This window comes from Molothrus aeneus, chromosome 2 (assembly GCF_037042795.1).
Source record: "Molothrus aeneus isolate 106 chromosome 2, BPBGC_Maene_1.0, whole genome shotgun sequence".
NCBI classification, from domain to species: domain Eukaryota; kingdom Metazoa; phylum Chordata; class Aves; order Passeriformes; family Icteridae; genus Molothrus; species Molothrus aeneus.
Window position 1 is genome coordinate 106,766,520 of NC_089647.1, and position 17,744 is coordinate 106,784,263.

At 32.9% G+C, this 17,744-nt stretch overlaps 1 protein-coding gene across 1 annotated transcript in view; it reads right to left on the reverse strand.

Annotated features, from left to right (window-relative positions):
- DMD (dystrophin) overlaps positions 1-17,744 on the reverse strand; it is a 1,043,102-nt gene that overhangs the window by 578,539 nt on the left and 446,819 nt on the right. Inside the window, exons 37-40 of the mRNA XM_066545460.1 lie at positions 14,592-14,714; positions 12,972-13,109; positions 10,934-11,086; positions 9,813-9,995 (exon numbers count right to left, since the gene is read on the reverse strand). Of these exons, the coding sequence (XP_066401557.1) occupies positions 9,813-9,995; positions 10,934-11,086; positions 12,972-13,109; positions 14,592-14,714 (597 nt within the window). The remainder of the gene's footprint in view (positions 1-9,812; positions 9,996-10,933; positions 11,087-12,971; positions 13,110-14,591; positions 14,715-17,744) is intronic.

Consider the following 17,744-nt stretch of genomic DNA (forward strand, 5'->3'; position numbering starts at 1 on the left):
GAGGTTCAAGGAAAACAAACAAATGTGCCTACTCCTAAAGTGAAATAACACTTAAGAGAGTATTCCTTGCAAACAGATGTATATGAGTGTAAAAAAGTCAGTGACCTCTGCCGAATAAATGTGGTGTGCTACACACATGAAAAAAAATGAAGCAGACAATACACACAATTCTGGACAAAGGCAGTGATACCTGAGAGTCCAAAAAACTTGTGAATTACATGGCATCTGCCAGCCCATGTTCACCATCAATATATCAAATAAAGAATTAGACACAGAAAAGTATGATAAAATGCTATCAGAGGTCAATATTCACTTTAAAGTATATATTTATAAAAAAGCTTTTATTCACCTGTTCCTATGCCAACTGAGACGGTGAGGTCAGCTAACATTCAGAGAAATTTATACTGCCTTCAGTGTTGCTAGCATATCTTACCTGTTAATGTGCATATAAGTAGAAAGAACAAAATGATACTGATTATTTGGAATTTTCGCTATGAGGTTGGATGACTGTAGTCAATCACAAACAAGTAATTAGTACAAAAAGAAGCATCCCTTTCAAGTACAGAGAGACCTAAATCCTCGATGCAGAATTAAAAATTTATAAATTTCTTTTGTAATTTTATGAAGACAAGACCTTTAAAGACACTTGGAAACAATAAAGTATCTTTAAAATATTGAGAAAAAAAACCCCAATATTTTTATGTAAGAACATAAATATTGTCTCATGTGTATGATTTTTTTTCTACTCATGTTGCAGAGTGATTGCAGTCCACAAAATCCTGCATATTGCAACACTTAAACCATATAGTTTAATGCTTGTATCTGATTTCATCAGTCACTTATATAAAAAAAGAAACTTTAAAAATATGTATTACTATTTTCAGCACTGTTCTTGGACAGAGAGTGCTTTATGCCTTCACAACTCTTCTCTGCTAAGGTTTACCTTACTCAAGAAATGCTGCTTTAACAGTTTTTCTTCTGTGATAAAATGACTCTGCTTAATCTATACATAAAATTAAATAAAGACAGCCAAAATGAAGCTATTCCTAACAATGACATTAATTAGAAAACATTTCAGAATATTTTAGATTCTAGAAGTAGCAATAGAAAATTGCAGCTTTGATTTTGAAAACTATCCATCAATAGGCATCAACCAGCCTGAACTTAATTCTATTTAAGTTCCCCATATAATTTGATTGAAATGCAAGAGGTTTCTCTGTAAGAAAATGTCTCTTTCCTGTACGTATAGGCCCAAATTATGGGTTATCTCCCAATACCTCAGACAGTTCTGCTGCACTCTGATGAATACATTATTTTCCTAGTTAGATGTGGTAGAGGGCAGGTGAAGAGAAGAAAAATAGAGACAAAAGCTGTAGCAATTAATTAAGAAAAGTAAATCCAGAGTATTCATAGTTGTAACTTTGTTGTGGGGTTTTTTTGGCTGTGTTTTTGTTTGTTTGTTTTTGATGGTTTTTCATTATTTTATGTAAAGTTTAAAACTATGACAAAGCGTTTTGATACTGCAGCCAATCCTTTGTGGTCCTCACACCCTCATGCCTTTGGAGCCCTCCTAGATGTCAAATACACTTGGTCAAGTAGGAAATTGAACACCACCTCTTTCTCACTTGCTGAACAATGCTTTTGTTTAATTCTGGCTTAGATAATTGATTCTAGATAGGAACTCTCCTCAAACTGAGGTACAGCTACACATTGAATCTAAAAGCAGCTTATTTGAAAACTTACCCAGCTCTCCTTACTAAAGACCTGCCAACTTGCACAGAAATAAGGGGCTAAGATAATTCAGAAATTCCAGCAGTTCTGCTGTTAATTTTTAACCTGATAACTTCCACTGGTACCTACTTGCTAAGCCAAGAGAAAAATAAATTAATTTCAACTATGATGAGACTGGGGCAGAAGACTCTCATATAATTCAATAAAAGTGATATAAGTAATTTTTTTCAAAAAACAAAAGAAGAAAAAAGAGAGTAGTCTGTATCTTATAGCACATCCTCAATATAACCGTGTCCTGAACAAAAAGAAAATAGAGTAACATTATGGCATTATTGACTGATTGGAACTACTGGGATATAGAAAATGTCTCTTGTTCTAAATAAATTATCCATAAATACTAATTGCTTCTGATAATGATGGCATATCTCAATATTTTTAAATGTAGCAGAGCAAAGCTGACAAAGAAATCTGCGTCTGTCGCGTAACTTTAAACAGAAATTTGTAATTTTTGTAACAGTTTATATCATAAGTATTTACCAAGCACTGCTCAGACCAGGCACACCCAGTAGGATTTTGGGGGGAGATAGCACCAAGGAGCCAAGAGAGATAGGCATTATCAGTATTAGAAATCACAAAATAAGCAAATGCTTACATTATATTTTGAAAAGAGAAAAATCAGAACATTTCAAAATCTACATCCTAGACTGATTTTCAACAAGTATTTTAAAATGTTGTTTAGTATTTTATAAGGGTTTAACTGGAAAGTACTTTTGTAATTGATTTATATGTGTTACCTTCCAGTAGACAAAACATACTTGAAAGTTTTTATATGCTAATTATAGAATACATAAATTCAGAGAAGTTAGCCAGTTCTTGGATTGATCTTGAATTTTTCACACCAAAAAGACATACAGACATTATACATGTCATACTTCAGTAAATGTCTACTTCAGAGTTCAGAAAATTAAACTTGTACACAGTCCTATATCCCTGTAGCTATAATGTCCACTTGGACTTTGTTAAACCAGTATCATAAACTCAGCCACACAGAAGGAAATATAATTCCAAAAGAATAAAAGGAATTTCAAATTATTTTTCCACAAAATAGAATTTCACACTCAGGTTTCTTGGACAGTGATAAGCTATAGAAGTGACACAGTGATAATAGTGGCAGAACTAGTATCACACAATTTGCTGGAAGCCAGCCTATTAATGAACAGATTTTGGTCAATGCCAACCTCTTTAATGGCTGGTTTATTAGGACTACAGAAGAGCCAATCTGAGATAGCATTTATGCCACCTAAGGGCACGAAGCTTTAGGGCTGTCTTGAGTATGTGTGTGTAACTGCTGAGTGATCACCAAGAACCAATTAATGATAAAGTTCAGATATGTTAGAATACAGACTACTGATATCTGAATTGACTAGACCATTTTGGAATTGAATGCTGATTTGTAATGCTAACTTTCCAGATATTTATGCCAGCTACATCTGTTAGATAATTTCAACGTAATTTAGGAAATAAAGTAAAAAGCAATGAAGTACCACATCCATAGTGAATGCAAACAGCTTCAAAGAGCAAAGTCCAAAACCCTAAAATTTTACACCTTCCAGAAATGTCAAAAAGTGTTACCTATGTCACTTAGGCTGATTTTTTTTTACTTCAGGAAAAATATTTGTTTCTTTAAATGATGTGAACAAAATTGTTGTCCATCCAGCAGTTCTGAAAGCTAATGAAATAAGCTCAAATAGAAAATTCAGCATTCACACTGTACATCTACAAATTTTCTTCCTTCCCTAGCTTTGTGTGTATACTCAGATACATCCATGAAAAACAACAACAAAAACAACAAACATCAACAAAAAACCCCCAGCAAAACAAAAAAAGAGAAAAAACCAAAAAAAACCCTAAAAAAATCCTAACCAAACCAAAACAAACCCTCCAGCCATGAGTGATGTTGACATTCTGAATTGTAGATAAGAGATGAACATCATCTCTTCAAAAAATACTGTCACTTAGGCCCAGATCACTCTGCAGGAGGTATTTTCCCCTATTATTTAATGCAGTAATAGTGCCAAGTAATTATTGACACCAAAATCCACAGCATGTAATTTATTACACTAATAAATCATAATATACTATAGCAGAGAAAATAAGATGGTAATTAGCTGCCTTGTTTTCCAAATAACTGGGTAATTATAAAGAAGAAAATATTATAGTTGCATAATGCTCCGTTTGTTCTGAAAGCAGGGACCCCTGGGTTCTGTGTTGTACATGATTTTTTAACAAAGGCTTGGTCTTGTTTCCATCTCAACTATTCTGTGAGGAGTGAGAAAAGCCTGTGGCATGGCTAAGACCACATTTGTATAACTATATAATTCAAAGACAAATTTCTTACCCTGCTTTACTCCATGTTGCAACAAGAGTTTTCACTCCTATGTGATAAGGTAAAGATATCAAGTTTCATTTTAAACTTGAGAATGCAATTTAGATCACTTAAGTTTATAACATATAATGAAAAATGGCCAAGAAAAATCTTTTTTGTGAAGTTTTGTCACTCACAGTATGGGATTTTTTAACTGAATTGTACAGGAAAAATGCTATAGCTTGGCAATGATGAGAGTGAATATTGTACAGAATTAAAAAGGAACTATGAGGGAGGAAAAATATTCTTTAGAAAAACTCAAAATAGCACAGTAAACTTGTCCTCTTATACAAAAAAGGGTATGGATTGTCATCACTTAAATTACTGCAACACTGCATGCATTAATTTCAGACAGAAAAGATAAAGTGCATTGTAAGATGCATCTATAAAGTTAGCTCTTCTTGAGCTATATCAAAGACAATATCCATTTTCAGTTGATATTGTCCCGTTTTTCCCATAACCTTATCTTAAATCAGACAGAAAATTAAAGGATTTTAAATACACTTAAACTATTTGGATTTTCCTACATTTTCTAATAGGTTGATGGGTACTGGAAAATAGGTGTAAATATTCACCTGTGATTCTCTTCCCAAAGTTCCTTATTCATCCTCATCCCGCTTTTTGCAGACCACAGTCAAAAAAAATCCAGTCTTTAGCTATGCTGTGTAAAGCTATTTGTTTCAAAAAGATGCCACTGCCAATGTCAGAAATGGTAAATGGTGTCACAGAATCACCTCTGTCCCATTCTTAAGAGACTCAAAGTGCACAGGTGAATTGGATACTAATCCATCACTGTACAGTTCTTCTGTCCAGCAGGTGTTTTCCTGCTTTTTCTAATGTCTTTTCTCTCTTTTATTTCTCTCTCTTTCCACTCATTCTAGAAATAATGAAGCATTAGTTTACCCCTTCTTCTTGTCAACCATTACTTGTTTATTTAACCCAAGAAACGTTTAAGCAAGGATAAGAGAAGAAAACCACTTCGTTCCAGCACCAGTGTTTGTGAAAACTGGAAAACAACTGAAAACAATGGTAGCACATCACCATTGAAGTATCCAAGTTATTTTGATGCAGACAGACAATCAGGACACTGAGTCCTGTGTTTATCTAACTGCGATATATTTATTTAAATTAATGTTTGATATATAGTTTAGAAAATATCTTTATATATATATATATATTTTTAATGGTAAACAGAAATGTTTATATTTTATTAAACTAACTAAATAGAGCTGCACAGGGAAATATTAACTGAAGATTGCAATATGCTCTTAAAGACTGAAAGTAAACAATGTCTTGAATTTCAAATGTAAATTTGAGCAGTTCTTAATCTGGTTCCAGGAGTTGATCACATATTCTCTCACCTGAAATGATTATCCAGTTAGGAGACAGGCATTTTGAATTTCTGAATGCTTTAAAGGATCTTAAAGAGAATACTGACTTTTATTTGGAAAAATGAAGTATTAAGGGTCCTGGTATTTTATCCATGGTGCAGGTAACTATCAAACTTCTCAGACTAAACCACTTACCTTATAAAAATAAATACAAATTATAACTATATTCCTTATTCATTCTTGGTCATAACATAGTCTAATTGGTATGAAAAAGACAGTTTCTCCTGTTGTTTATCATTTGATCAATTCTGTATGGCCAAAATCCAGGCCCAAATATTTCAGGAGTAAAATGATCATAAATTTCAATAGAATGTTTGTGTGTGTCACCAATAAAATTACTGAAATTGGAAAGCCTATTTTTTGCTTGTATATACAATAGTAGACACATAATTCCGACAGATTTCAAGAGCTTCTCTTGTCCTAAAGATACTCTGTCTTACGATTTCCAGCATGCACAGCTCAGCCAAGAGAGGAAAGTTGAAAGACCACTATGTATAATAGCAGAGAGAATGTTGAGCATTTTGATAAAATATGGTAATAGGACGTATATGAAATAAGAATTTACAGTCTAGGCTCTGCACCTGTGTTCATCTAGAAAATGTTCTCTAAGGATAAAGGCTTTCAGCACTCTACACCCAGAGTAATTTCAGTCAGCTCAGGAAAATCTAAGCTGAGCCATGACACAAATATGTTCATAGACTGTTGAAATGACAACATTTGGAAAAAAAATATAGAAAACAGAGAGTAGAATAGTTTGATTAAACTTAATCAACATATTGATAAATTATTTTGATCCTTACTTGAATGAAATGATCCAAATCTACCCTTTTCTCTGCCTGGAAGAGTAGTTAAACTGTTTCAGAAAAACAGTATAACTGAAGATTCATTTGCAGCAGGGGGATTATGAAAACTTTTCTGAAGATATTGTGTGAGTGCCAAGGCTTAATGATATTCGATTCTGCAGAGGTGCTTTAGAAATAATTGTCCCTTAACCTCTCTAATGTTCTTTTTAACTGATTTTTTAAAAAATGCATGCAATTTTAGTACTCAAAAATTGCATACTGTTTTAGGATTAAACAGTAAAGGCTTGTTTTTTCAGATAGTATCTTAAACTATCATGGATTTCAGTGGGATTTAGTAGTTAATCATAATTTAAAAAATATTATAGAGAGATATTTCACTCATTTTTATAAGTTATTCAGATTTCACCACTGGTGTCACTACCAACTTATTTTCTGCCCACTGTTTGTTCTGCCACATATTAATAAAGACAACAATGTTTGAGAGAAAAACTTTTAAGACAACAAGAACTCTGCAATTTTTTTCCAGTCAATGTGATTTTAGTTTGTGTGCAGTTGCGTTTATGCATTTGTGTAGCGTGTTTAATCTGTAAATGCAATAAATCCAATTTTTTCCTTCTAGAATGTTGTATGTTACTTGCTGAAAATTTTCACATAGAGGATCACACTATACCAAACTGATTAATATCTCAAAACAGAACATGCATGTTTGAGGTGATATAAATGTAATATACTCTATTCTCAAAAGTGGTGACAGGAAATTCCTTTTTCTAAATATACACCAATATATATTTGTCAATTAGCTTTTGGATATTGGCTGCTATGTGTTTGTGAGACACAGGATTTAACAAGGATCCACCATTCTAGAAAGAATAAATCCTTCTAAGGTCATGGTTCCTATATCCTTCTGATAGGTCTGCCCAACAAATACTGGGGAAAAGTAAAATCCAGGGGAGCATGATAATTCTAATTTCACACTTTGATATCAAAAATATATTAGCTCCAACAAAATGTAAGAAATGCAAATCTGTCATTAAGCAACATAATTAAAGGTTCTCTTCAGTGCAGTCTTGCTATGTTTATTCGATGAAGTGTAATGAATTGCAAGATACACAGTAAAATTAAACCCTCACTGATTTATAACAACTTTCAGTTGCTAAATAACTATTATGGAATACATCATAAATTATAAATAAATGCAGCATTTTTCTATTTCTTTTGCTTTAAAGAAAAAATCAATTTTGTATTTTTATTGTATGGCTTTATTCAGTTGTTGGTTAACATAGAAAATCTCTGTGGAAGTTATTTTTAATGGTATATGCATGTGTTCAAGTGAATAGTTTGAATTTTCATTTTTCTTTTGTATTTTAAAGTCTTGCACAAACAATTAATGCATCCTCACAACATCCCTGTGAGGTAGGTACTTAAGCTGTTCAAGAAAAAGAAAAAAAACCTTGAGAAATTCCCTCTGTTTCACTAATTCAGCAAAGTGAAAACAGTAACAACAGCAAGGCCATTGCACTTCTCACTCTGATTTGGGTCATGAAGATATACTGCCTCTCTCATGTCTCAGTAGCTTCTGTATAAATTCTAAAATATTTCATATGAATATCACCTTAGTCATTGTCAACAGAGCAAGATATTTTTCATGGGAAACGAGAAGGATACAGTAATTGTCCTGTGTACATGTAAATTTCATTGAATCATCTCATCCCCTAGATAAATAGTAAGAAATAGACTTCTTGCATGAAATATTTAATATTTAAAAATGTAACCTTTCAAGGTTATAAATACAGTATATAATTATATATTTTTAAAATAAAAATGTATGCAATGGTTACATGAATTAAAAAAGTTTGTGAGTGTATTCATCTGAGCAATTCAAAAACATGCTGATGCACATCTACCTTATATATTTGAAAGAAAAATATGCTAAAATAAAGTTTATTGATCTGCTAGTAAAATTTTATAATGGGTATATTCATCCCCTGTCATGGTAGGTGGTGGGTGACATAAAAAGCACAGCAACAGCAGAATGTTTTTATATAAATTGCATGCACAATCTGATTTCTTACTTGATTATCAAAGGAACAAATATATTCATGAAAAAAAGCCAACTCATTTACAAGACAAAGTGACTCTCGCTCTAGCTCCATGTCAATATAAACAATTTGCAACTGATTACATTCATCAAGTTTAATATAAACCATAGTAATCTGAATAGTGTAATCAGATGGAACAAGATTTAATAACATACAAACCAAAGTTAATGTTTCTCTGATTGCTTCCATTAACTGCATAACTATCCAAAGTATTAGTTTTACATATACATTATGTAACTTAGTATTAGAAAAGTTAAAAATACACAATATAGTACATTATATAGAGGACTATATTTATCAAAAGTTTATACATATTGATGGTTTTTGAAATTTTTTTCCTTCTTAAAACATAGTTTACCATATATCAATTAAAAAAAAAGCACTTCACATATTTAAATTATCATTATCCTATCAGTATGTTCTCTCTGCAATCTAGGTGCATTTAAAAATAAATAAATAAAGTTGTATTTTGATGAAACACTTATACCACTAGCACTTTAAGATTACAGAGAGCACATAAAGCAACAACTTCCTTAAAAGCAAATCTTATCTTTCTTCATATAAAATCAAAAACCCAGAAGACAATGTGCAGAGTAGTAGGAATGGCAAGAAAAAACTCATTTAAGTGCAAAAGCAACCTCTGGTAAACTTCAAAATGGGTAACACTCAATACATATCTTGTTTGTAAAGCTGGAATACTGACAGTTTATTTCCCTTTTATTTACCCAGTTATTGCAGCATGTATAAACCAGTAAGAATAATTGTATTTTATATGCAACTAAACAACTCAAATTCAGAAGACATGAAGATGGTTTGTAAAATTATGTTTTCATCCTGTCAAATTTAAAGTTACATTTTCTTACAAAAACTTGTTTGAGAGTTCAAGCAGAACTTTGAAGAAGAGGATATGTGTATATAGAGTCATAAAAATTTTCCAATCACTTCCTAAAGTGAGTATAACATGTTATGGACAAACAAAAAAACCAATTAAAATTGGCATGGGATGGGTAGTTTGGAAAAGACAACTTTTGTGTTTTTCATGTTCAGTGAAAAAAATAGATGCATGGCAAACTAACATTTTTAAACTGATAAATGTTATGGAAAAATAATGAGGCAACAGAAATAAACACAAATTTTTCATTGCTGAGTTTTTTGTAAACGACTGATTTAACTTAAGGGCAATTTTAAGACCAAAGCAGATCACTATTGTATCAGAGTATATAAAGCTTCCCCCAGTTGCACACAATAGGGCTTTTCTTATTAAGGTCTGGAGAGTTGACACTGACCCTGATGCTCTCATTGTTAGTAGGATGCTGTTAGTAGTAGCAGTTGCAAACGTATGGGTTTGCCAGTAACAACTCACAATTTGTGCATAGTTGAGTCTTCGAAACTGAGCAAATTTGCTCTCAAAATCTTGCCAGCGCTTGCTGAGCTGTATCAGGGTTGGCTCCACTGCTTTTGCAGCCCCATCCTTAGACAGGCGTTCAGCCTGCCTGTGCACCGCATTCAGATCTTCCTTCTTCTTCTCCAATTCTCCACCAATCTCCTAGTGAGCAAAACCAATACAGGGCCCAGGACAGTTAGCTAACTAGATCAATCAACTTAAAATTAGCAAAATACTTCCGTCAGAAAATCCATTTCCATTTTATTGTCACAAGTAAAATTTACAGCTTATTTTCATATTATTCATATCTTATTTTACATTTAAACAAAACAAAAATAACTGAAATTGAAGAAGCTTCTTGGGATGGGCTGTAGAGATCGTAAGAGCTGCTACACTCTGAAACTGTTAGCAGAGGCCAACAGTTCCCATGTTCAGATTCTTGCTAGTACACTGGGATGGGCAACAGGAGAAATTACTTTCTCAGTAAGGGTCAGCATTTTCAGGAAAAATAGTTTTTGAACAGCTTACAAATATATTATTAGGGTCTTTAATGTACTAGTTAACTCCTATTTTACTCCGTGGGAAACTCAACAGAGAATGAAGCAAAGAAAGACGATGTAAAATAAACCAGGAAAACCTTTGACAGTATGTAAATAAATCTATAGAGCTTGACAGTGACATATGAACATGTTCTGATGAAAATGAATGTGCTAACATGAGATAGAGGTCATCCATATATTGGTAAGTCATTTGTTCATCTGGAACAAAGATACATAAAATCAATTACAATTTTTACTAGAAAACATTTGATGCTTCTTAATACATTGCACACTTTCTGTATTATGACAAAACATTATATTTAGTGTGTTTCAAATTATTTATGTATCATTCTGTATAGGAAACAAATAGAAAATATAGTACAACAAAGAAATGTCACTTTGAACACAGATAATTAGAGTTTGCTTTAGTATAAATAGAAATAAAAAACTGAACATATAATTTTCTGTAGCTATAAGATAGGATTTTTGCATTTGCTGTCTGTTCTACAGATAAACTATCACTCCAAAAGATCTATCATTGCCAACCCAAAACAACATTACCTTTAGCTTCTGCTCATCTTTGTGGTCTGGCAGACCGGCTAACTTTTTCTCAATGTCATCCAGCCATGTCATTAGGTCATCAGCCTGCCTCTTGTACTGATACCATTGATGAGAAATCTCTAAAGCCTTTTTTCTTCTTTGAGCTCTCAAGTCCTGTTTACAGTGCAGACATTATTAGAATATGAATTAAAGGCTTATAAAATATGAACTGGCATGTGTGCACACTGAAGGGAAAAAAGTGTACAAAGCTACTAATTTCTTAATTAAATGTTGATATTTAAAGCAAGTATATGAGTAAGTGAACGTATTTGCATGAGTTTAAAAAATTTATTTTGTTTGTTTAAAAAGAGGTTACCTATTTCAGTGTTGTTCACATGTTGAATAAACCACTGAGACAGTCACCAATATTCAGAGAAGTTAAGACTCTTACATAAATGTCAATATTTTATATAAAACACTTCTGCTCAGAATACTTACTGGACAGATGGAAACACAACCCACTTAGTATCTAGCCAAAAGTGGGACTTCTGTATTTTGTGGACTCCTGTGAATTTCTAGCCTGCATGAAAACTCTGTAGCTATTCAAATGAAAATCACTGCAATGCAGAAATGTTTGCAAAGACAGGTTTTCTTTACCCAAATTAAATACCACATACATAACAAATGTGTTTATAACTCTGCTTTAAAAAGGATTAAAACTTTTCTTTAGCAGGAAGGTATAAAATGTTTGGTTTTTTCCCTTAGAAATGTTATTGACTACACATTTTCTTTAACTGCTTAACTTCACTCATGCAGAATTCCGAAAATATTTTAATTACTATAATTTCTTATTATGAAGTAAATAAAAAAATACTGGTATATTTTATATAAAAATACTCAGATTAATTTCCCTCAACCATTCCTTTAATTTTTTTTTACTAGGCTGAATGCCTTAACTGAGTCACCCAAAGGAAAATCTATCACTATACCATAAAAAACAGCCAGGGAGGATCTGGTCAATAGCACAGTGCAATAAACACTGTTCTTGTTTCTCCAACATAAAAATTATGAATTGCTTCCATTTAGCTTGGAACAGTCAAAACCACACCTAATAGATTTCAAGCTTCTTTTAAATGTGGACAAAACAACAGTATACCCTAGCCATCCTTCTCCTGAATTCACAGAGATTTGCAAAATTGTAAGAATTAGAATGAAATCCACAGGAAAGGAAAGAGCATGCAAAAAATAAGTAAAATAAAATGCAATGTGCCATGTTCCCCAAACCAAAGATAACCTATTCAAAATTATCCAAAGAAAGAAAGGGTCTGCTTGCTGACGGCATAAAAACTCTCCTGCAGTAGCCAGAGCCTATAGCTTCAGGTAGGTGACCAAGGTGACTCTCTAATTGTAAGATTCTATCTTTCATCACTTTTATTTGCCATAGAAAGATGACACTTCCAATTATATCTATTAGCTGGTCCACATGGCATGGAAACATACCATGTGCATTTCTAGGAAAAATATCATACAGTTTTACCTCTTGGATTGTGTCAACTCAGAATGTTCATATGCAACTTTGGGTTTCAGCCTCTCAGCTGCTATGTCTATTGGTACTACCACCTATCCTATTCTAGAGAGGCTGGAGCCTCTCTTCTAACAGGAGTGTAAGTATTTTACTGAAGGACAAACAACTTATTCATGGCCAGAAGTGTGTTATTCAATGGAGAATGTAAGTTTGCAGGACCTGATTCTAACTACGGTCTTGACTGCTGCTGAAGGAATATAAAACACACATAATAGGTTAAGAAAGGAATTATCAAAGAAATCAGTGCTGTCCAATTGGCAGTCACACAGTTGTAATGCTGAGGATAAGACAATACTTCTCCAGCTGGAGATTGAAAAATGCCTTTTGCAAGGCATCCATAGAACTGTATAAGAAAATACATCTATAGCCAAATAGGTTTAAATTACTCATCTCTAAATAGTAATGGCAATTCATTTAGCAAAAAGATGCCCTGAAATGAAAAAAACAAAGTGCTTATAACTGTAGCTCCTATACCTTGAGGGCATTATGTTTAGTCCGCAACAGCTGTTGTTTTGTCTTTATTTCCTCACGTTTTTTCTCATCTGTGACTCCCTTTTGAAGCCTGTCGCCCCTTTGCAGCAATTCTTTCACTGTGCGCTCATCCTCTTCACTCTGATTTAAAAAAAATAACCAATATAATGTGCATTTTAATCTAATCATTACTTAAGTCTTAGTAGATACAGACTATGGTAAAGTAATCATGTAACAGCCACTTGCAGTTGTATACTGATGATCAAGTAACTTTTACTTGCTTTCTAAAATGTAGAAATATGTAGAAGGATAAAAGAAAGACAGCATCTGCAAATCTACAGATTTTTGGTATTAGATCTTATGCAGCATCCAGGATAACAGCGTAAAAACTTGAAATATATTTTACTTTCAAACAAAAAGAATAGATATATGTAAAATCTTCTATATCACTGTCAGTAGAGATTGAAATAGCCAGTATGCTGGCAGACCATGCAATTACTGACCATTCTGTGTATCACATTGAAAATCAGTTATTCTGATAGGGCAAATGCTATCACTAAGCATTTTTTATGTAGAAGCCACCTACAAATCTATGAATCTTTGAAGCTGGATATGTGTCACAGCTTCTGGCAGTGTCTTGAACCACTCTAAGCATTTGATGCAAAGAAAGGGGACCAAAAATGCTCAGGTAGTGGAAACTGCCCCATCAAACTTGATTGATTTTGAATTTAACACTACATACATATGCTAAATTCTGCATGCAGCACATGGAGCCTAAAATTTTATTTTTCCTGAATAAAAGAAAAAACAGCTGGTTAAGATTCCTTCCAGCTCTGATATGAAACATAAACCTTTGAAGTAATCCTTAAAAGTAAAATAATATTGAGTCTTTATATTGGTTGTAAACAAATATAAATTTGATCTTGCTGAGGACTCAAGAAGAGAGGGTTCCAAAGATGAATCTCCCTTTTTGCCTGGCCAAAAAATGTCCTCTCCCTGAAAATCACTCTGGAGAACACACACCACAGTTGCAATGGTAGCAAAGCACTGCAGTATTTCACTCCTCTTTTTCCTTTCCCCCCCCCCCCAGCAAATATGAATAAATGGTTTTATTACTTGCAACAATAAAACTTAAGTAATAAAGCTTACCACAGACACAAAATCTACTTACATTAAATGCTATAAGCAGATTGGTTAAGAACAAGTTGGCAAGTGGCATTTCTTTTCATGACCATTTATTTTTAGTAAATGTATTCTTTTACTATAGTGCCCATTTTGTTACATCATTCTGACTTTTCCTGGTCTATTATACTACTACAGATATTTTAACATCCATTCCTTGTTCTGTAATACTGCTGGTAGTAGTACATGGATAGTATTCATGGTCTGCTTAGTGTTTTCATAAGGAAAAAATGCATTTCTGATAAACTAAAAAATTAAGTTAGCACAAAAAATTTTAGTTAGTGCTAATTTTTGACTTTTGATTTTATAATATATTAGCATAGAAAAATTTTGCCTAAGTTATATCCAAAGATCTTAACACAAATATGGGTTTCTGATTTTCATTCAGATTTTTTCATCTCCCTGCTTATTTTGCTCAGACTTCCATTTCAACCAAATTACCATATCTTTATTGAAGTCCTCCTCTGTCAGATTCACTCCCTGCTGAATTTCAACCTCCAGTGGTTCAAGCATTTTTTGTATATCGAAGTCAAATTGCTCCAATTCCTTCAAAGGAATGAAGGGCTAAAATGGAGAAATACAAAGATTATTTATTTAAAGCACACATTTCATAGTTTTATTAGAAACAGAAATGAAAAGAGGTATCTGTGCTACCCCCTATTTCTAAAACAATGGTAGACTTTCCATCATGTTGAAAAATATCTACAGCATATTCAAAGTACCCAAAGATACGAATAAAGATACAGATTTATGCAGAATTTCTGTGTAAGTAAACCAAAGAATTTTAAGGTGAGTGAAAATTAAAAAGAAGAAAAAAACCCCATTCTCACATTTGTGTGTAAGAACAAGTCCAAATAAAGAGTATTTTTCTAAAAAAAAAAAAAAAGAAAAAGCTTACACTAATTGATTAAATCTGGTTTGTCAGAAATTATTCATACAGACACAAGAAGTCCATTCAGACGAAAAAAACCCCTACTATTAATAATTGAGAAAATTTTAATGTTAATCTGGTTCAGTTTTGCAATCATTGTTCTCTCACATAGAATAGTGGAAGTGTTAGGTGAATGCTACAAAACAAAGGACAGAAAATCTTTGTGTCAGATGTTCCCCTAATAGTATTTCACAACATATTGGGAAAAAAATCAACAAAAGTTCAGCTTTGGTTTCAAAAAGCCTCAACAAAAATTCAGGATGAAAAAACAAAGTCAATCAAACAAAACAGATTCAATTCCTCCAAAATAAATCACAGTATAATTATGGTGCTTTAGTTTAGTATTTAGTTTTGAACTCTCCAACAGGTGCTACTTCTTAACGACAATGCGCTGCCTTTTGTCAAGCTGACATGAGTGCCTGTGAATGCATATGTACATATATTATTTAAAATATACTGTCTATTTATTAATTGCATTGCAAATTATGAACAGAAATTGTTTCTTCCTTCAAAGCTTTAAAGGCAAGAAGAAGAAAGAAAATCTCTGTGGTTCTTGCATAAAATTTAGATTTAAAGGTAATTAATGCTTTTTGATGGTCTAGGAACTCTTGGATGTGCACCTGTCCTGCTAAAGACATAAGCACATTATATCCCAACTGGTTCTCTTTTACTCTTTCCTCTGGTACAATTAGTTATTATTATATTATTTATTATGTAATGAAGACAGCAACAATAAAAATTAATCAGTTAAAACATGAGATAGGACGTCAAATGAAATATCTTCTCAGATGACCTGGAAGACGCAGAGTAAAAAAGCCTTAATTGTATCTGGTTGATTATTTTAACAACAAAGATTTTGCACATTTAAAAACATTAATGGAAATATAATAATGTGCAATATTTATAGAGAATAATACTGTGCTCGCAAATTTTCATTAAGAGGCTCAGAATTACACTCATCATGCACTTCAGCTGAGTTAGAAATAATAGAAATCGACACAGTAATTTCTTCTCAAATGCTCTGAAGAATATTTTCTAAGGTACTTAAATGTCATTAAAAGATGAGCCAACTAATAAAATTGGAATATAAAATCTATAGTCTCTGAAAAAGGCTAAAAACAATGACAAAGGATAAAGTGGAAAGAAAAATACCAAATGAATTCCAGCAATTGAATGATGTTCAAAGACTACTTCAAAATGTAAAGTCTCATTTCAGTATACTACAAAGATTTTGTTAATTCTCGACATGACAATTCTATACTAACATTCACTGACTTAATGGATCGTTTCTTATTTACTTCACTGTTGCACTGATTATTGTTAATATTTGATTAAAAAAAACGAATTTGAAGACAGATGAGTAATTATTGAAAATAGGTTATGAGAGCTTTCGACCCTCTTGAATTTATGTTTTAATCTTTTACAGAGTGAATAATTTTACATAAATATGGGGGAAAAAAAGTGAAAATATTTAGGAATATATCACCCCATAATAATAATTTTCCAGCTCATTAAGCCAAAATCATAAGGAATGTACAATTGCCTACATTATACAGGTAGACAAAATAAAGTACCCAGTAATTTGGTCCTTTATACAAATTCATATAGCAAGTCAGTAGAATAGTCAATAATTCAGACCAGTTTTTTACCTCTCTATCTGACTCAATACTTATAATAGCAAGTACCCGTTGTGAATCATATTCTACTTGTGTGTTTTCCAAGGTCCTGGAAAAGGTCCCCTAAATTCTAATTTACCATTATAATTTGTGTGCTGTAGTAATTCCTCTCATCTTGCTGGGCACTTCTCTAAATCTTAATGTGGTTCTGCCAATTCCAGCCCACCTTGCCTTCAGAAATGAGAGAGAAGGCTGCAGGTGGAAGACATTTGCAGGCTGTGTTCTGAAGACACTGCATCTTGATAAGAATCTTTTGTTCCTTCTTTGAGTTAGCCCACAACATGCAGTGCAAACACTGAACCCCCAATAAGCCATCTACAGGCAGTCCCATTTTTCCCTAGTTCAAGCAATAATTTCACAGGATCCCACCAAAGGCTACATCAACTCAGACAGTTTACAATAACTTGGAAGTGCAAAGTAAAACTGAGATGGAAATCCAGACTGCAGATAGCAGATGTTCAGAGCAAAAACATCAGACAACACAGTTCTTGCAAAGTTGTCCTCAGTTTACAGCTTGTACATGTGTTAGAAGTAGGTAAGAAGCTGGAATAGCTTGAATACTACTGATGGCTATTAAGAAAACAATTGTTACCTTTATTCAGAAGACATTATTTTGCTTCAGAAAGAAACCTAAATAAACCCAAATATCCACAGAGATGTGCTGGTTAGGCAGGATACTGAGCTCTGCACAGATCCCAACATCCCATGGAAACCATGTCTCATTGCTTTTGCTTTTTGCCAAGCTTATTTCCTGCTTTGCCTGTGCATTTGTTTCCAGTGACCAGCAATAATAGTTTGGATCAGGATCTGTGCATTCCCATTATCCTCTCTACCAACCTTCATGGCTGTCTCATTTGATCTTCTGAATAGCTCTTCAGAATAGAGGCAGCAAAATACAATGGAGAAAGTAGGTGTCTTATGTCCTTCTTCATTCCAAATAAGAAGGCACAATTTGGGTAAAAATTGCCTAAACCACACTGAATTCAG